The 21,208-nt window shown below is 38.3% G+C and overlaps 3 protein-coding genes across 3 annotated transcripts in view; 1 reads left to right on the top strand and 2 right to left on the bottom strand.

Moving 5' to 3' along the window:
- The window catches only part of LOC144575438 (protein PLANT CADMIUM RESISTANCE 3-like), a 36,847-nt gene that overhangs the window by 4,767 nt on the left and 10,872 nt on the right, over window positions 1-21,208 (top strand). The window lies entirely within an intron of this gene.
- Window positions 4,712-7,268, bottom strand: LOC144575855 (putative LRR receptor-like serine/threonine-protein kinase At3g47570). The gene is made up of 2 exons (XM_078326101.1): window positions 5,656-7,268; window positions 4,712-5,155 (listed from the first exon to the last, which is right to left on the bottom strand). The coding sequence occupies exons 1-2, from the start codon at window positions 7,163-7,165 to the stop codon at window positions 4,800-4,802; spliced, it is 1,866 nt and encodes a 621-aa protein (XP_078182227.1). The 5' UTR covers window positions 7,166-7,268; the 3' UTR covers window positions 4,712-4,799.
- LOC144575980 (uncharacterized) lies at window positions 7,221-8,380 on the bottom strand. Its single transcript, XM_078326253.1, has 2 exons — window positions 7,262-8,380; window positions 7,221-7,229 (listed from the first exon to the last, which is right to left on the bottom strand). Exons 1-2 carry the CDS (start codon window positions 8,378-8,380, stop codon window positions 7,221-7,223), a joined length of 1,128 nt encoding a protein of 375 aa, XP_078182379.1.

Genomic DNA, 21,208 nt, shown 5'->3' with positions numbered 1-21,208 from the left:
TCAGAATTGAGTATATATTCGGACCGTCCGATTAGAATTCCGGCCAATCTGACCCGAGGTGGAATGCACGAAGTCATTTTAATTTTCCAGCCAAGTCTGATCGGACGGTCCAGATTTATTGGAAAAGATAGCAATCGTAGTACTTTTAATTGGTCTACGGTTCACAATTCACATTGATTTTAACTGGGTTTAGTGGTCCAGGACTGGAGCCCGAAATTACTCTAAACAGATGTATAATAAATTCTTTGGGCCTCTCAAATCTCAATCGAAGCTAAGGAGGCTAGCAGCCTAGGACTATATCATTAGGCCGAAATAAGAAAAATCGAAAGGAGTTCATTAATGGAGCACCCAAGGAAGGTGCACGTGATGAATTGGACGGGAATGTTAGATGGTGCAGGGCCACCTGGAATCTTCTCTTTTACAGGCGGCTAGAAAACTTTGACTGCCGAGTAAGCCCAATCAATAGAAATATATATATATTTTTCAAGAACTATTAACTCAAAATCTTAACTCTTAAACCATGCTTCGCTGGAAGTGCATGTGATGAATTGCATGATACAGCTGGCTAAATTCAAATAATGGAGGAATTTTGTCTATTTCGTTCTCCTTCCGTGATTCTAAATTTCTGTTGGATTCTTGTATTTTTTTTCTCCTTCAATTTTTATTTTAATTCGAAATTGTTCTTCAGCATGTAGAATCCATCGGAGAGAAATTTAGTATGATATATTCGTATTATAATATGATTATTTATGTTGTTGGTCATCTTAAAAATTTCAGCAGTTCAAATAATTGTTGCCTTTGCTTAAATTTCAACGGTTTTCTGCGGCATGCATACTTAATAAAATTCAGCATTTAATAAAAAAAAATAGCATATTTTTTTAGATTTATTGAATATCGCTGTTTTTTATGGTTCAGATTTGTCTGAAAAACAGCGATTTTCAATAAATCTAAAAAAATAGTAAAAATTTTCCAAAAAATGTAAAATTTGGTCTCCAAACATATATTAATATGGAGAACAAGATAAACGGTTCGGATCGACCGTTAGGATTTTGAAAAGTCGAATATTGAGCCGTAGCATGGGAGGCCTCTTAGCTACCCATAGCACCGTAGCCAAGTCCTATATATATATATATTTATATATATAGGACGTGGCTACGGTGCTACGGGTAGCTAAGAGGCCTCCGTGCTACGGCTTGGATTTCGAGTTTTCAAAATCCTAACGGTCGATCCGAACCGTTCATCTTGTTCTCCATATTAATATGTGCTTGGAGACCAAATTTTACATTTTTCTGAATTTTTTTACTATTTATTAAGCCACTTTGAAAACCCCTGATCCAACGGTGGCTTAACCCAACAGTAAAATCAGAAACTACCGTTGGATCAGCGGTTTTCAAAGTGGCTTAATAAATAGTAAAAAAATTCAGAAAAATGTAAAATTTGGTCTCCAAGCACATATTAATATGGAGAACAAGATGAACGGTTCGGATCGACCGTTAGGATTTTGAAAACTCGAAATCCGAGCCGTAGCACGGAGGCCTCTTAGCTACCCGTAGCATATTAGCCAAAACCTATATATATATATATAGATGGGCTATGGTGCATTGCAATGCATGAACCCCTTATGCATTGCACTATAATCACGGATTTAAAGTCTAAACGACCGATTCGAACCGTTAGATGTTTAATCCATATTGAAATGTGCTTGGAGACCAAATTTTACATTTTTTAGAATTTTTTTACTGTTTATTAAGCATTTTTGAAAATTGCTGTTTTGCTGTGAACAGTAAAAAACAGTAAAATTTTCTGGACCATCAGATCAGCGACTTTCAAAATTGCTTAATAAATAGTAAACAAATTTCAAAAAATGTAAAATTTGGTCCCCAAGCACATATTAATATGAAGAACAAGATGAACGGTTCGGATTGGTCGTTTGGACTTTAAATCCATGATTTATAGTGCAATGCATAAGAGGGTTCATACATTGCAATGCACCATAGCCCATCTCTCTCTCTCTCTCTATATATATATATATAGAGATGGGCTACGGTGAGTTGCGAAGTAAAGCGACTATTTTATTTCATGCTCATATTTTGTGATTTTTAAGTTCAAAACATCGATCTGAACCGTTCATCTTGTTCTCCATATTGAAATGTGCTTGAAGACCAACTTTTACATTTTTTGGAATTTTTTTACTATTTATTAAGCAATTTTGAAAGTCGCTGATCTGATGGTCCAGAAAATTTTACTGTTTTTTACTGTTCACAGCAAAACAGCAATTTTCAAAAATGCTTAATAAATAGTAAAAAAATTCCAAAAAATATAAAATTTGGTCTCCAAGCACATTTCAATATGGATTAAACATCTAACGGTTCGGATCGGTCGTTTGGACTTTGAAAATAAAAATACAGCGTGAAGTAGAAACGCGTTTTATTTCGCAACTCACCGTAGCCCACCTCATATATTTATACATATATATATCTTTTCCAAAGGCTCGATTTTATTTCATGTCTTCTGTAGGAGTTAAAATTATCTTTCTCCTAAGTTTGTAAATACCTGCTTTATTATCTTTTATTGAAAATGAACTACATTTTAAGAAAAAATGACGCAAGATCTTAGACCGTCGTTAAAAAAAAAACAAAGACAAAAAGAAAATCAGGAATAAAAAGAAGATCAATAAAAACTCATCCTGAAACTAAGCCGAGAGTCCTTTTCTCAGTAATCCTTTAAAAATGAAGGATTCAAAACTAATCCTAAAACGGAGCCGAGAGTTCCTCTTTTTGAAACCAAACCAGAGACTAGTCTTTCTAAAAACGAAGGATTCAAAATTAATCCTAAAAAGGAACCCAAAGTTTCAAAAGACTAATTCTTAAAAGGGAGCTGAGAGTTCCCCCTTTCGAAACCAAACCAGGGACTAGTCCTTTTAAAAAAAGAGGATTCAAAACTAATTCTAAAACGGAGCCAAGAGTTTCTCCTTTCAGAACCAAACCAAGAACTAGTCCTTTTAAAAATGAATAATTCAAAACTAATCATAAAACAGAGCTGAGAGTTCCTCCTCTCGGACCCAAACTAGGGACTACTACTTTTAATCCTCTATTGATATATTGAGTTCAAGATACATAATGCATTTTAAATAAAAAAAATATATATCCAGACTATACAATTTTGTAATAATTTTGTCTGAATTTTTTTTGTTTTGAGAAATTCCTTTCGCATATTATAACATTTTTCTGGTATTTCTAAAATTAAAATCTTTCCTGAACATCTTTAAAGCGATATCAAAATCACTATATAGCTGGTACTGTAAACAGAGACGAACATCGAGTATATAGACAAGTGTTAAATCAACAGGCCTGAACATTACAAAATTGAGATAACACTGACTAAGACAACAGTAAAATAAAACCTATAAAATTCATACTCCTTTGACAAAGAGAGAGAGCAAAGGAAAAAATAATTGAATCAATTTCAGTACGAAACGAACCTCATTCCTCAAACTGCATCAACACTTCATCTTATTTTTTTTACCTTCCACTCGATATTCCTGAGAGCTGAGATGCATTACTGGTAAGGCTCATATCCGATTCCTGCCACTGCCTCAATGCCTCTGGCAGTGTCAAATTAAATTCAACCCCATAACTCTCTTCAATATCTTCATCCACCAGCTTCCATGCCTCTGCTTGAGATGATATCACATTCACTACATGACCCATATCGGGCCTTTGGTGAGCCTCTCTTGCACAGCAGTAGCATGCCAGCTATGCTACGGTGCTGACACCTGAGACTCTCTTCTTCTTGGTCTATGGCTGATTTGAATTCCACCTTGCTGGTGTAGTATTTGCGCTGAACCAAGTGACTAGGTGGAAGGTCTCTCCTGATTGGTTGCCTTCTAGGGCCCGTCTGCCAATGATGAGTTCCATTAATATCACGCCAAAGCTGTACACATCAGCTTTTTGGTCACTCGACTCGTTACTGTAAGCCTGTAAGGGAAAATTGTCTTTATATAATGAAATTTAAGTGATATATTGCAAGGTTTTGGTTAAGGCATCAAATCTCGGATATAGTTCTTGCGACATTTCTCTGTATAAGAGTAAGACTCGAAATAAATCAACTACTAATACTTGCTTTATGTTTAGTTACCAGAATTCAAGAATGGTCATAGAGCCAAAGAGTAATATTAAAAATATGATTTCTTGAATGTTAAATAAAAAAAAGGTAATCAGGGACCTCAATTAATTTTATTCTTAATTAGAGTTTGTATTCTGTTAGGCAAATTTACTAGGTTTTTTTTTTCTGTTTTATTTCACTCATTTAATATTCCAACCAAAATTTAATTTTTTAAAGACCCTTTGAGCATTGGACTGTAAATCACTGGATTCGAAGTACAAAATTTTAATATAAAGTGCTCAACATGTTTCTCCATGTTAAATGCTTGGAGACCAAATTTAACATTTTTTGTGAACTTTTTACTATTTTTTAAGATGGGTACAATATATCTATTTTATAAAAAATTCTGGACCATAAAAAAACAGCGATTTTAATAAATTCTAAAAAAATATGAAATTTTTTCCGACAAATGTAAAATTTGGTTTTCGAGCACATTTTAATATAGTGTTGAACAGTTCGGATCGACTATTTTGGACTTTGAATATAATGATTTATGAACATGTATTAAAGCTAATACACAGTTTCTAACAACAGCAGGGTGATGTTGGTAAAATATGCCAAGTGTCTCCAATATGCTAATCTCCAATAATACACAATTCTCTTATGATAGTTTTACATATCATGTTCAAACTCTCTCACTCTAGCAACTTGTTACGTGCTGAATTCAACTCTTTTACAACATCAGTCATTGCAATGCGCTCTTTTGGCAACTCCTTGGAGCACAATAGTCCGCATCGAATCACCGAAACCAAGCATTCTTGAGAGTTCTCTGGTACAACTGTATTCTCATTTTCATGATCTGACGAGAACAATTTGGTATCAATAATGTCCATAACTCGGGCTGGATATGATGTCTCGACAAGCTTGTGAAGGCTCAAACCGTCACCAAATCTTTCATCAATGGGGCAAATTCCAGTGAAAATTTCCAGCAGGAGAATGCCGTAGCTATACACGTCTCCTTGCGTGGATGTCCGGCCACCCATTCCATATTCTGAGTAGTGAAAAATTTATACAAGCTTTTTTTATTACCTTCAATGAGTAAATAAAATCAATAATTAAACTAGTGTCATGACATGCCTATTTTTGTTTGTACTACCAACTACTGAGCAAATACTAAATTGTTGCAACTCATTAAATGGTTTGTGACCATCGTTGTCTTTCTTCCTTCATTTTCTATATTTTACCTATATAATTAGTCGTGGTTATTTTATATGGAAAATTTCAATTTATTTCATAATATGTATCCATAATTTATGCAATAACTAGATTTTTGTAATAATTATGATAGACCAAGAGGATTCTAGCGTAATCAATCAGTTCTTTTTTCAGCAGAGAATCATTAAAAAATATGTAATAGTCAATAGTCAATAGAGGTATTAAGCTGTAATAGCCAACAAACAAAGAGGACTAGTTGTTAATAGTCAATAGATGAAAGATGTAATGCTGAAGGAAATAATTTCATATGATCAGCAGGGGTATTAAGCTTTGTACCTGGAGGAATGTAGCCAATAGAACCCTTAATTCCACTGGTACTTGTTATTGATTGACCAGACACGGTATCAGATCGAGCTAGAAATCGGGCTAACCCGAAATCACCCACATGTGCAGTCATGTCATCATCCAAAAGCACATTACTCGGTTTAAGATCACAATGTATAAGCACTGGCTTGTGATCATGGAGATAATCCAATGCCCTGGCAATATCAATTGCTACATTCATCCTTTGTAATAGGGTGAGGTGTTTGGGTTGCCGACCCTCACGTGCATTCGGATGTAACCATGTTTCCAAGCTACCATTAGGCATGAACTCAAAAATCAATGCCTTGAAATCATTACCTCGATGATCTATGCTAGAGCACACACTGAGAATCTTGATTAGATTGCGGTGTCTGACATTTCTTAAGGCCTTGCATTCTGATAAAAAACTTCTAAAAGCACCATGTTGCTTGAGGTTTAGTACCTTAATAGCAATGGTCTCGGCACTTCCTAAACTCATAGAAGCTTTATAAACCACTCCAAAAGAACCACTTCCGATTAGGTTCTCCACAGAGAAATTGTTAGTAGCTTTGAGAAGGTCATTATAGGACACTTTCTTATACTCCCATGTCATGGCCGTAATACTTTGTGGATCTTTTTGAGATCCCCTTCTCCAATAGAACCTGGCTAAGAGATATATGATGAAGCTTATGCACAAAAATCCACCAGCTATACAAACTAGTATTATCTTGATACTTTCTGATTTATGATTATGTGTAGGAGAATTAGGAATACACTTTGGCAGATGGTTATCAGGTAATCCGCCACAAAGTTTAGAGTTTCCTCTTACATCAACTGATGCATGCACATTCTTAAAAACACCGTCTTTCGGTAATTCTCCTTGAAAATCATTGAAAGAAATGTTCAAAAATTCGAGCTGCATTGCACTAACAAAAGAAGGTACTTGACCAGATAAATAATTGTTAGAGAGATCAAGATCTTGTAACCCTTTTAAATTGCTCAAAGAGGAAGGAATGGGCCCACTGAGTGAGTTCCCTTCTAGATGAAGGGTTTGTAAAAGCTGACAACCATCAATGGTGCTAGGAACTTGACCGGATAAATTGTTATACGACAAGTCAATTTGGAATATATTATTTAACTCGCCGATTTCTGACGGTATCGATCCATTTAAATGATTTTGTGACAAGTTTAGGCCAATAGAAAGAGAATGAACATTCATGATTTCTCTTGGAATTTCACCTATCAATTTGTTGTTTGAAATATCCAAGAACTTCAGAGATTGCATGTTACCTAAAGACGGTGGTATATGCCCTTCAAATGCATTATCTTCAAGAAAGAGCGCAGTCATCTTAGTAAGGTTACCAAAAGTTGATGGAATTTCACCGGATAACATGTTGTTGGACATAACTAATCGTTGCAGGTTCCAAAGGTTCCCGATTTCAGTTGGGATTTGGCCACTAAGGAGTGTTCGATCAAGTTCAAGATCAGTTAGATTAGTCAGCATTCCAAATTCTGCAGGAATAGATCCTGAAATTGGGTTCCCAGATAATATCAGAGTACTAATTGGACTGTTAATGTTTGCAAAAGAACTCGGTATCACGCCTTGGAGTTGGTTCATACTAACCTTCAAAAAATTAAGTTGTTGCAAGCTTCCTAAGCTGGAAGGTATTACACCCGTGAACTTGTTGAAACTAATATCAATCGTGTGCAGAGTCGTGCAATTGGAGAGAGAAGATGGAATTTGACCATTAAATTGGTTCTTATAAATGAGTAGGAATTTTAAGGTCTGAAATGTATCACAGATGTAAGGCGAAAGAAATCCTTTAAGATGATTTTTGCTGAGATCCAACATCTCCAAGTTGGATAGATTGTAAAGAGAACGAGGTATACTGCCAGAAATTTGATTGTAATTGATTTGAAAAATATTAAGGGACTTAAGTTGGCCAAGCGAATCTGGAATGGAACCCGTAAATCTATTTGAGGAAAGATCCAAAAGCTGTAGGTTAGTAAGATTTCCTAAGGTGGATGGTATAGTTCCGTCGAGATAATTCATAGACAAATGTAATTCGGTGAGTTGCAGAAGGTTACCGAATTCGGAAGGTATGCCTCCTGTGAGAAAATAATTAATATTTTCCAAATGGAGTATCCGAAGGTTTTGACATTGCCCGAGATTCGGAGGTATTGTTTCTTCAAAAAAATTACTACTCAGATCAAGGTATTCTAAATTGGAACAATTATAACCGAGGGCAAAGGGAATGCTTCCATGAATAGAATTAATGCTGAGGTTGAGGTACCGCAATCTGCTCAATAGGCCGAGTTCCTCTGGGATGTTCCCATAAAGGCGGTTGTTAGAAAGGCTCAAGTGTTCAAGAAATGTAAGGTTAGCCAAAGAGGGAGATATCTGACCGTCCAGTTGGAAGGAATTGAGAGAGAGACCTGTGACTCTGTCAGGATGGCGACGGCTGCAGGTGACACCTTGCCACCGACAGTGGTGGATCGAGGAGTTCCATGTGGATAATGCACCAGAGGGGTCGCTCCCGATGAGAGACTTGAAGGAGAGAAGAGCTAGCAGGTCGGTTTCTGTTGCGTTGGTAGTGGTGGTGGCTGCTGCGTTTGAAGGAATAAAGAAGCAGAGAGAGATTGAGATTAGGAGGATGATGTTAGAGAGAGTAGTAGTGTCAGTGGTTATGAGAAAGTGATGAGAAGAAGAAGAAGGCATTTCTTTGATTTCTTTTGGAAGAGTACAGATTCACAGTCTCTGAGTGTAGTTAACTACATGGTATTTATATATATACACAAGAAATGAAGTGAGTAGTTTCGTGCTAGCTTTCCCATTGTAGAATCCAAGGTAGGTGTGTGTGTATATATTGCATGTGGCTGTACATCCCATCCAATCACGTGTCTGCATTGATTAACGCGTGGATTCAAAGTTTCAAACTCGGCTGCCGTGTCAGATAAATTATAAAAAATTAGTAGTGTTCACAATAGTATAACATACTCCATCTAACCAAAATCATGTGTAATGTCGATATGATCAACTGACTGTGTGTGAACTGAAGACTTGACTTCCAAAATTTGAATGTGAATTATATGGGATTCAAAAAATGTGAAATTCCGTCTATGGGTCTAAAGAAGAAAGAAAACAAAATTAAGAATTATGGCACAAATTTTGTAAGCTGACGGTATCTCAATTTTCAAATACCAATTCAAATATCATCCAATAAGACCGCTAAAGTTCTTTTACAGCCGGTTAAATTTATATATTATAATTTCAGTACTTTCTACGTCATCGATCTTTTAAAAGAAAAAAAAAATCTTCATTGTTCCAGAAAAGACAGTTGTATAATTAAGTTTAAAAATAAGAACAATATGATATTATCACATATCATGGGTTGCCATCATTTTAAAAAGGTGGATGATGAGTAGGTTGAAGCAACCTCTGATTAATTACATGCTTCATACTAATTAATTAAAAGGTAATGCACATAAGCAACCTCTGATAACGTTTGCCATCATTTTGGGATTGTACTAGGGGATATTATGTACTGCATAAATTAAGCTGCAATTTAACACTTAAAATAAAATCGGATTTTTTTCAAAAATAACAGGACATGAAACATTTCTGTCCAGATATTACTTGTAACTGCGTTTATATATTTAGAAAATAGACATATAATTGTCCAGATATTGTTGTCATTTTTAAAAAATAGGAACAGGTAAAAAAAATTCTTATTTTTTTCAACTGGAATGAAATGATTATGAAATGTGGGCTTTCCTTACTAATTTCTTCGGATCAAGACAAATGTCTCGTGTCTTTCATGTCTCATTGGTGCCTCACATCCTTAGTTCCTTACCTTCTTTTTCAAATTTCAAACAGTCGATTAGATCGAACTGCAACATGATCTCTAGATTAAGATGTGCTTGGAGACCAAATTTTATATTTGTTTTGAATTTTTTTACTATTTTTTTAGATAGATACAAAATCATTATTTTTCAGTAGATTATGGACCATCCAAAAATAGTGATGTTGTACCTATCTAAAAGATAGTAAAAAAAAATGGTCTCCAAGAACAATTTAATATAGAAATCATATTCAACAGTTCGAATCTAGTTCGAATCTACTGTAGGCTTTGAAAAGAAAAAAAATATAAGAATGTGAGAAATCATATTGGACAGATGCATCCTTTGGACTGCTATTGTGCAGAGCGACTGGTACCAGTCTGGTACCACAAATCTGATGCAAGATGATCAAAGGAAGAAATATTGATAAGTGTATCAGTTTTAAGAGTGTCGCGATGTGAGGTTTATGATACTAGTAGACCCACCATGTGGTGTGGATCTATCCCTTTGTTTTGTGTTTGTTTGTTTCACTTGCAGTGCTCAGAGGTGGCACTTGGATGGTTATTGTGTTGATTGTTTTTTTTCCAATAGATAAGCTGATGCTCTAAATAATATAGTTAGGCTATGAAGTTGTGTTTTGAAAGGATGGGTCTTTTTTTTTTTTTTTTTTGCATTCAGAAATGCCCGTAGGCTGGATACATAAAGTTGCACAAGAAGACAAACATAGCCCTAGTAGTGCCTAAGGCGGATAATGTAAAAACACAGACACTATAGTTCAAATGCAACCTATTCTACCGGTGACTATCTTTATAGATTGGGTAAGTGAACCCAGTGTAATCTTCACCCAAACTTCTACCCGTTCTTGCCAAGTAATCAGCCATGACATTTTGGCATCTTGGTATTGCTACGCAGGAGAAGCCATTGTTGTATTTCATAAGCTTCCATGTCTCAAAAATCTCAGCAAAAGCCCTCCAGTTTATATCTGATGGTGGTTCCGACCTGTTGCATGCCTGTGCCAGTACCTCACAGTCCGTGTAGAAGGTAAATGTGGTAAAACCTTTTTGAGTCGCATATAGAATAGCCTGGAGCAGAGCACTTAACTAGTGGAGAACTTGAAATTAGTGTCGGCTGTTTATGGGTATTAGTGTCGGACATTAGGCGACACTAATCAAGCTGATACTAATACTTTGTAAATATCCGACACTAAAAGTAAGGCATTAGTGTCGGCTATTTATTAAATGGCCGACACTAATACTAACTTTTAGTGTCGGCTAATACTTAAAAAGCCGACACTAATATTTTTTTTTTTTAAAAAAATAAATTTCAAAAATTCACTATAAATCATAGAAAATTCTAAAAATGAAAATTTTTGTTCTGGAATGCTCATATATTTTTGCTGAACTATATATAAAACAAAGATATCAAATAATTCATCATAATTTACAAATAACACTCACTAAATAAAATATCATCCAAATTGCTCATTTATTATTATCATACAAACCCTAAAACAGAAAATACATAAAAGATACATAAAAGACCCTTTATTGTTATCATACAAACCCTAAAACAGAAAATACATACATAAAAGATACAAAAAAAACCCTAAAAACTCTAAAATTATAAAGACTATACCAAAAGTCCATGAAGGAAGGCTCGGATCGCGAATCTGAGCCCGAAAATGGGTGAAACAAATCTCATGATTGGTTTCAGATCCGGTTTTGGGCTGTGGAGTTCCTGTCAAAATTTCAGCCCGATCCGACGGACGGATCAAAAGTTACGCCCCTTTTCGTGAAGCATGCGCAGAAGAAGCGGCTGAGAAGATCAGATCGGAGAGAAGCGTGAAGCGAAGTGAATGTTTAAACCCTAGGCGTGCGTTTGAAAGAGGTGCGCGGGACTTAAAATAAAATTTTTTTAGCTTTAGTGTCGGCTGTTTATAAATAGGCGACACTAATAACTGAGAATTAGTGTCGGCTGTTTATAAAAAGGCGACACTAATTGTTAAGTATTAGTGTCGGTTGTTTATAAATAGCCGACACTAATACATTAGTGTCGGCTATTTATAAACGACCGACACTAATTCTCAGTTATTAGTGTCGCCTACATCTAAATAGCCGACACTAATATTATTAGTGTCGGTTTTTTGTAAACGACCGATACTAAAGTATTAGTGTCGGTTTTTTAAGGCGACACTAATTGGCTTGCTTCAGCCTGTAGGGGGCAGCACACTGACAAAGGTGATGACCGATATGCAAGTAAGACCTCATCATGTTGGAAAAAGAACCCCAGACCCCCTTGCCACTGATGGGTCCAGGAACCATCAACTTTGCATGTAACCTCTGTCTGACTATCTTCACTGGTGGTTGTAATTGTTGCCGTTGACTTTTCACTTGGGGAGGCCAATCTTGTCTCAGCCATAATCTGGTGAAAGTAATTAGAGAACATGTCCAGGTCCGGTTTCGTACCATTATAGGCTACTCCATTTCTAGAGCGCCAAATAGCCCACATCGTATTAACGCAGACCGTCCATTGTTCCCCATCTGTAACAGAGAGTAAGAAGGAGAGAGTATCAGAGATAGGCAGATCAAGTGTGTCAGACCTTAGCGGTAGAGATGTTTTGAACCAGCATGCACGTGCAAAACTGCATTTGAAAAGAAGATGCATCACATCCTCTTCCTGTTCCCCGCAGGTGGCACAGATTGGATTACCCTTAGTCATCCTTTGGAAGAGTACCGCTGCCAGTAGAAGGGCACTGTGTACTACTTTCCAGAGAAAAAACCTTAGTCTAGGCACGACAGTGCCTTTTTTTCCAAATCCCCTTCCATAGCAGTGTTTGTGAAGGGGTTGGGGGCGGTTGGTTCTGGCCCTTCAGGTAGCAGTACGCTTTCTTGCATGAGTAGTTGCCATTGGAGGAGAGGGTGAAACGCAACATATCTTCTCTGTCCGGACTGTTCGGAGGTTTGACAGTGGACAAAACCGCCATACATCCGGTTAGCCCAAACAACTCCGTAAGTTTCTGAGTATCCCATGTCCCATTCTGTTGATTCACCAGATCCTTTACCTTTAGCCTATCTTCCCGTGCCGGGCTATACTGCACCATGAGAGTTGAGTTGGGGAACCAAGGTTGACCTATCGCATCACATGATGCACCATTCCCCAGCTGCCATGTGAGAAGAGGCAAAAGTTTTGGTCTCAGCTTCATGAGTCCTCTCCAGAAGAGGCTGCACTTGTACTCCCTTTTTGATTGCCATAGATTACTCCGCGGTATATATTTTGCCACCACCAAATCAATCCATAGCTCCTGTCCCTTTGAGGCTAGTTTCCAGAGAGATTTCATTAAAAGAGCCTCATTGGTTAACTCCAAACTTCTTAAACCGAGCCCTCCCATGAGAATAGGATTCGTAATTTTCTCCCATGCCACGTACGCTAGGTACCGGCTTTTATCCATCTTTCCCCAAAATAATTTCCTAACCAGGGCCGTTATCTTTTGAAGAACTCCACTTGGGATCTTGCAAGTAGCCATGTAGTAAACCGGCAATGCTTGAAGTACCGATCTGATCATAACCACTCTACCAGCCGGCGAGAGAGTGTGACTTTTCCATGCTTGCAGCTTAGATGAGACCTTGGCAATTAGGAAATCAAAGGAAGCACTGTCCAGCTGAATAGGGGCCCCTAAGTACTTTCCTTTGTTCTCAAGCAGAGGAACACATAAAATGGCAGCAATCTGGTTTCTTACCTCCTGTGTTGTCGGATGGCTGAACCACACAGAACTCTTATCAGGTCCAATACGTTGACCCGATACTGCCTCAAAATCACTAAGAGTTAGCATGATCTGGCTTGCCTCAGTAGCTGTTGCCGCCCCAAAAACAAGCAAATCGTCCGCATAGAGGCAATCGGTGATGGGTCTAGCAGACGGAGCCACCTTTGCACCGACTAGGATTCCTTGGTCATTTTGGAATTTCAGCCATCGTGACAAGATATCCATGCCCAGGATGAACAGATAGGGTGATAGCGCGCACCCCTGCCGAAGGCCACAAGAAGGTTTGAGGAAACCGTCTCCTCTCCCATTCAAGATGATTGAGAATTCGGACGACCTTACACACGCCATAATCCATCTCCCTAATTCATGTGGAAACCCATATAGAGGCAAAATGGTTTCAATGTACCCCCAATCCATTCGATCAAAAGCCTTAGATAGATCCACCTTGAGGCAAAATTCATTTCTACCGTAATTCTTTTGTTTGAATGAATGAAGCACTTCCCTTAAAAGAATTACGTTTTGGGCAATATCTCTGCCAGGGATAAAAGCTCCCTGAGAATTTGAGACACACAGATCCATGTAAGGCTTAATTCGATTTGCAATAATTTTTGACACCACTTTGTATAGGAAGTTACAAACAGAAATGGGCCTAAATTAGGTCACAGATATGGAATCTTCAGATTTAGGGATCAAAATGAGATTGGAGCGGCCCATGTATGAAGGCATGATTGATGTTTGAAAGAATTGGGTAACCTCATGTATTACAGCTGGCCCAAATGAGGCCCAGTTGTCTTGGATGATCTTCCCATTAAAGCCATTAGGGCCCGCAGCTTTATGGGCCCCCAGGGACATTACTATGCGCTGGATTTCTTGTGGGTCCGGTATGGACCGGAGATGGGCATGCGCATAATCAGGGATCTTCGGCAAGGAGTCCAGAACAACACCTGGAATCAAATCAAAAATTAGTGCACGCGTACCTTTGCAATAAATGGCCTTGAAATGGTTTACGAACTCTGTTCTGATTTCCTTTTCGGTTGTTAGCCATGTCCCGTCTACTCTCTGAATGGATCGGATTGAGTTCCTTCTTTTTCTCACCACCGCGGAACTATGAAAAAATTTGGTATTTGCATCGCCAAACAGTGCCCAGCTGATACGAGAACGTTGGTGCCAGAACCTCTCTAGCATGAGCAATACCCTCTGGTGTTCTTCTTGTAGTTGCTTTTCAATTTGGGGATCATACTGGCTGATCGGCTGCTTGAGAAAAGTCTGCATTCGATCCTCAATATCCTTCAACATAGTCTCAGGACTCTTGCTGCTACCTTCCCATTGTTTAACTTCTTTTTTGAAATTTTTTCTCAAAATTTCCCACTGGACAGTGCCCGGCGGGGCCGCCCTTTGGCAGACTTGAGGGAAATCGTCCTGTAACGCCCACCAATTTTCACAACGGAATTTGGGTTTTGGTTGGCATCGCTTAGGTTGGGTGCGGATTAGAATAGGCAAGTGATCGCTTTGAAAGCGGGGTAGGTGGAACACGGCAGTTTGGGGGTAAGTCATAGACCATGCAGTGGTTGAGAGTGCTCTATCCAGCCTTTGTGCCACATGTGAATTAACCCCTTGTTTATTTGACCACGTGTACGCAGGTCTATGGAACCCCAAGTCAATCAAACCCGTTTGCTCCACCTAACACCTAAAAGCCCTGTTAGCCGAACTTAAGGTTTGATTCCCACCCGACTTTTCTTGATTAGAGATAATCGAATTGAAGTCGCCCATGAGCAGAACCGGCTTGTTCTCACTTCCAATTAACTCCTCCATTTGCTCCCACAACAAAGGATTCCCAGCTCGAGCCGGGTCCCCATAAACCGCCAATAGCAGCCATGTTAAGTCTAAACTGACTACCTTTATTTCACAAGCAATAAGATTTTTGTTTGATTGAAGAACATAAACATGTATTCCATCCTCCCATAACAACCAGAGACCTCCAGACATCCCATTAGAAGGGATCACCACATAATTGCTTAGGGGCAACCTTTGAATTCTTTGAACCGATCGCGAGTAACCGCATCTTGTTTCGGAAATGAACGCAATTTGTGCCCCCGTGCAACGAAGGTATCGGCTTAACGTGGATATTGTCGTGCCTCCGCTACCCCGACATTTCCACGACATGATATTCATATAAGCGTATCCGGCGCGATATGCCCCGCCGGCCTGGGCTTTTTTACAGAGATGTGAGATTTAGGCAAAATTGGAGACTCAGGCAGGTAGCCCAAGTCAGAGATATACAGGGGCTGGGTTGGAGGTTCAAACTCGAGAGGCCTCTCTGGTGAGTTTCTCCTACTTGAGTTGCAAGAAGATTCGGCATGGGCTCTTTTGTTTTTAGGGTAGGGAGTTGGGCTTTGATCTCTGGGGATTATATTGGGCTTTGTAAGCCATGGCCCAAATTTTGGTGCAAGTAGGGCCGGTGCATCATATATTGTTGCATGGGCCGGGCTTTGCATTAGCGTTGACAACCTCAAGTGATCTTGACACCCCAATATCTCATGGCCCATTTGACCACAGAAGGAGCACACTCTTGCAACTTTTTCCCACGAGCAGAGAGCTTTGACTTGTCCCAGGGTTGGATGGGTGACGACGACATGATCTTTGAGGGGTTCATGAATTGGTACCATGACTTTAACTTTGTAGAAAGAACGACCACCAACGAAACCTTTGACAGGGGTAGTCAATGGTTTCCCCAGCTCTCGAGCTATGATGAGAAGGCCCTCATCAGTGAAGGAGTTCACTGGAATGTTATACATTTGAACCCAGAGAGTTGCTGAGACTATATGAGCGGGGTTAAGGTTTGCATTAGAGTGAACCTGTCGGAGGGCAACAAGATCACCTCTATATGTCCAGGGACCTCCAAACAGGGCTATATTCATATCTTGCAAATTCTCGAACTGCACCAGATAGCAATTGCGAGCGACGAGACTAAACTTGGTGGCAGGATCCGAGTTCCAGGCATTACCCATGGCAGCTGTGAAAGGTTCATCTAGCACTGCCCTATCCGAGATGATACGAACTAGGATAGAGAGATCCCAGTTAGCGCTAGTGGTGGCATGCTGAGGTATTTGGAGAATCGCACCTTGGGTTTCAGATGTGTTTAAGCCGATGAACTTCTGGATTAGAGCTTCATCCTCAGGAGTCATTGCCATGGTGAATTGGTGGACGGTAGAGAAGCTGGGACGTGGTTGTTTCTTAAAACGGAAAGGGTAGCAGTGGAGTATTCTTTGGGAAGGATTTAAAGGAGAGATGGTTGTAGTGGAGAGCATGTGAGGGGTATGTTGGGGCTTTATATGATCGGCTGGCATTTGTGTGCTGGCAGTTTCGAATTTGTTGGATAGTGGGTGTGGGCCCAACAGGGAGGGGATTAGTGCATGGGACTGTAGCGATTTTTTTTTGTGGTTGGGATTTGTGTGGGGCGATGTGGTAAGGATCCGAGTTTGTTGGGGACAGGTGTTGCTCATCCAGTGGCCTTGAGAATGTTCGCTTATCATTCACGAGATAACGGCTATAAAGGCCAACTTTAATGGAGTGCTCTGGCTGGGTTCTAAATTTCGCAGACCTGTACCCCTGGGACGAGAGACAGAGCTCAGGAGTTTGTTTTATTTGTCCTGCCTTGGGGAACGGGTTGTCCAATAGCTGGACCCCTACGCCTGGTCCACCAAAAAATTGGATAGACCTAGACCAAACTGATTTACGCGTTGGTAGAGAGCCGCCGCCGATCCTGATTCGCGCAGAGGATTGTAGAAAGGTTTTTTTCCGGGATAGACCCGGTATAGTCGTCCCACTTGTGCACCAGCCTTGTGAAGAGTACTCCAGACTAGCTGCCGCCGGCGAGCGACCAGGTTCTCTGATAGGGAAACTATATGAGAAATTCGTCCTCCTCCATAGCCCGAGTCTTGATGGTAATTCACTAAAACTTGAAATCTGAAGGGCCCAATACTTCATGCCTCCTGACTTTAGGTTTTCTCTTTTATGTCAAAGAGCATCTCAGAATGAGATGCATATGTAACTTGTATTATGTTCCCAAGGAAAATGGAATCATCAAAGTTTTCTCTTAAAACCTTCATATCATAATTTTACTGTCAGAATTAAAAAAAAAAACTTGTAAAAAATATCTAATAGAATTTGGTCACTTGTTCAAAAAACAAAAATCTTGCTGATTGTCAGTATTACTTTCTAGGCAAGCATCCATTAAAACCTAACTTAACAAAATTCTAATTAAGATAGACTAAAAAGCATGGATATAATTTTTTAATAAACAAAAAAAAAACTATCTTCAAGCACAATTGTAATCACCTTGCATTGCAAACATCAGTATACGATTCACAATCCTTGGCATCCATGGACTTCCACTTGTAAAAAAAATATTTGAACCGCATCCAAATCATAAGAGGCCGAGGGGGTACCTGTTGCAGCAGTGACAGTACGGGGGTACGAACCCTAGTCCAAGGTTTGAGTGAAGAAAGGGAAAAATGGTAGAAATTGTGCAAATCGCACAAAATCTAACCGTCCGAAAGGATAGAGATGCGACGACAGAGAGCGCGAACATGTAGCTATTCGGTAAGGAAGAGGAAGAATCGATCGGAGATCTACAATGGCGATGTGGTGGTGGCGGCGCTTCATCCCTCAGCGCTGATCCTTGCGTGCCTTGAGCGAGGAGTTCTTGTGGCGGCACCCCCTTGAGATGATTCGTCGGAGGAGTCATTGGAGGAAGCAACCATGGCGGCCGCAGAGAGCGATGGATTTTTGGTTCACATCTCAATTCTATTATTTAATATTTAATCTCACAGCAGTATCTATAGAAAGAAAAAAAAAATAGAAATAAGAAAGTGAAATAGGGAATGACTATTGGAAAGAAAGAAATAGGGAAAGTGTTTTGATTTGAGAGAGAAATAGAGAAAAAAAGAAATTGAAAGTTCAAATTTCAGATCAGCCAACGGTAGGTGTTTTGATTTCCATTGCCATCGGAAGAAATGAAAACAAAGAAACAAATTATACAGATCGAGCCGTATCCAGTTAGAAAGAGAGAAATAGGGAAAAAAAGTAAATAAGGAAACAGTCAGTACGTTTCAATTAAAATTAAATTTGAGAATATAATCTTTTGTGCGGCGGTACGTGTGGCGAGTATGTTTTGAGTTAAATTTAGACTTCTACACATTATTCAGATGCATTTAATCAAAAGAAGACAGATTATGTGATTGGAGGGCTGAGATTGAATCCGAAATTTGAACTTTCAATCGTAGCTGTTGGCGGATCGGACACCCAACGTACTTAATAATAATGGAGATACAAGATTTTTTTTCTCAAACCTACAACTGGCACTGAATTTCTCATTGAGAAAAGATTCTGGTCTACAACTTTCTATCCAAATTTTGTCCACAGCCTCTTATCCACTCGCGATTGACTGATTTTAACAGTCAATGTCTCAGAAATTCAAATCCTTCCGAAATCTCACGTATTTAAACATTCCTTCTTCCGATCGTCCCTTTCGTTTCTTTGAATCTCATTCCAAACCTTCATTTTCGATCAGATTTCCTACTTTCTAAGGCGACTTCCTTCCTCTTTATGATTTCGCGTCTATATTTTGTCACGATTTCAATCAAGCTGGTGGCGATTTCATTCAAATAAGTATCGCTACTGAATTTCATTCAAATCTATAACCGAGGAAACTCCGGATCGAGCGCAAATTAGTCTCCTACTCTCCTAATACCAATATGTCTATCCTTACGCGCTTCTCATTCAATTTATCGTAAAAAGGTTCTTATTTATTTTCTTTTTTTATTTTGCCCTTTATTTTACCCTTTGTCGAACTCATCAAGAACAATCTCATTTCCCAGACAGCTGGGCACATGCACTTAGGAACTTGTTGGAAGCATTTGCAGTGACTCCTTCTTAAAGCAGGAATTTCCATTTAATAATTCTAATAAATTGTTTTTTATTTTTATTTTTACTCCGGTTGTATAATGGATTCCGACAGCAACAGCAGCAACGGCAGCGATGACCGCAATGGTAGCAAGATGATATCTCATTCCCGCTTTGTGGATCTGGTTGAAGAGATATTGACAATTAGTGTATTTTTGTTATCTTTAGTACCTAATCTTTTCCTTTCCTGGTGGCATTTTACGGAGATTCAGGTAATTGCATAATCTCCTTATTATCTAGTTTAGTTTTATGGATATTCTGGTTGATCTTGATCCGATATGGTAATACTTTGAGTCTAATCTAATTTGATCTAATATGTCAGTTGTCGATCTGGTCTGGTTTTCTAATTTTTGATGGATCGACTATTCATTGTGTTGTTTTACAATATTAGCCTTGTTGTTTTACAGTATTCATCTTGTGACTTTACAGTATTTATCTTATGGCAATACAATATTTTACAAAATTTGTCAAATAGGGAGGTTGAATTCATAATGTCGTCGATTTGAATTTTCTGATTTAAGAACTTACAAGATTCGATATTTTGTTTTATAGCATTTGATTTCACTTTTGAAAGAAGAACACGACGAATCATCTATGATCTTCATCATTTGCAGTTTGGATTGAAGAGCAGTGGCGAACATCATTTGCGATCTGATAGATATATTTGTGTGCTGAATATTATGGTTGTCTTAAACATATGATTTTGAACTGTTGTTTTTTGTTGAACAATGATGTATATAGTTTGCAATTGTTATCTTTGTAGTGAACATATGCCAGTTTACAGTATTGAAGTGTTATAGTTTTTTATTTTTTCACTTTCTATTTTTGATCTTCTGGATGCTTGATTTCCAATCTGATGAGCAAGTGGTTTAGTGATGCTCAAAAACTTGGTTAGATATCTTAAGATTTTTTTGGAATTATATTTGGCTTATTTATGGTGAACCCTTTATCGTGTAATTGACCCCGCTGAATTGAATCAGACTTGTGATATGAAGTTCCAGTGTGATCCCCTTTTGCCTTAAGTGTCCTTTTCTCAATTCAAAAAGTTCCTCGTGAGTTGTGCAAACAAACTACAATTCAAACCATATATAATATAACATTTGCCATCTAATTGATATAGAAAACAATCAAATTAAACTGGTACTAAATTTCAGAAAGTCATATATGCAGTCTAAAGCTAATAAAAATTACTTCGACTATGACAGTATCACAGAACCTTACTGGTTTGATCATAACCACGACTTGTAATTTCTTGACTGATATTAAGAAATTGGTTTGGAATTAATTTTTGAAAAGTTTTATAATTGCAATATAATAACTGGATTATACATTAGGCAGAACTTGGATTCCACAATTGGAGTCTCCAAAGATATTTTTGTTAACATTATATTGGGAAAAATTGGTTAGACAATCAAGAGTTACATTACATTTTTTTTTTCATTTTATCTTTTCCTACATAACCAATTGGTGCAACAGGGAAGCCTTCGAAAGATGTTGTCTCAGTTGGAATTGGTGGCAGTATTCTTGGTCCCCTTTTTGTGTATATTGCACTTCAAACTGGTAAGAAAATAAAACCAATTTTATTTTTCTCATAAATAAGTACTCAATATCTAATTGTGCAATTTAGGTATTAATTGAGGTTCCAGATTGAAATAATATTTCAAGTTATGATTTGACAATAGTTCATAGTATCGTCAGTTAGCATAGGAGTATTGTCAGTTAGCACTGACAGCAAATCTTTTGGTCAGATGGTGCGTATTACGGGCTCACTGCACAACTTAAGATGGTTTCTGATAGGACAAAGATTTGACCTATTTCTTTTTATATATGTTTCTTATTTTTCAGCTTATTACTTTAATGAATATGGTGTTTATCTGTCCTAACTTAGTTTCCTAAAGCACCAACTGTAACACATGATTTCAATTCCTACACAGGTAGTTCATTTTATACCACGCGTACTGTTTATTAACAGAATTGGGAAGA

The sequence above is a fragment of the Carex rostrata genome, chromosome 24, assembly GCF_964058835.1.
Source record: "Carex rostrata chromosome 24, lpCarRost1.2, whole genome shotgun sequence".
NCBI classification, from domain to species: domain Eukaryota; kingdom Viridiplantae; phylum Streptophyta; class Magnoliopsida; order Poales; family Cyperaceae; genus Carex; species Carex rostrata.
The sequence above is the reverse complement of the archived record's forward strand: the minus strand, read 5'-3'. Positions and strand labels throughout refer to the sequence as shown.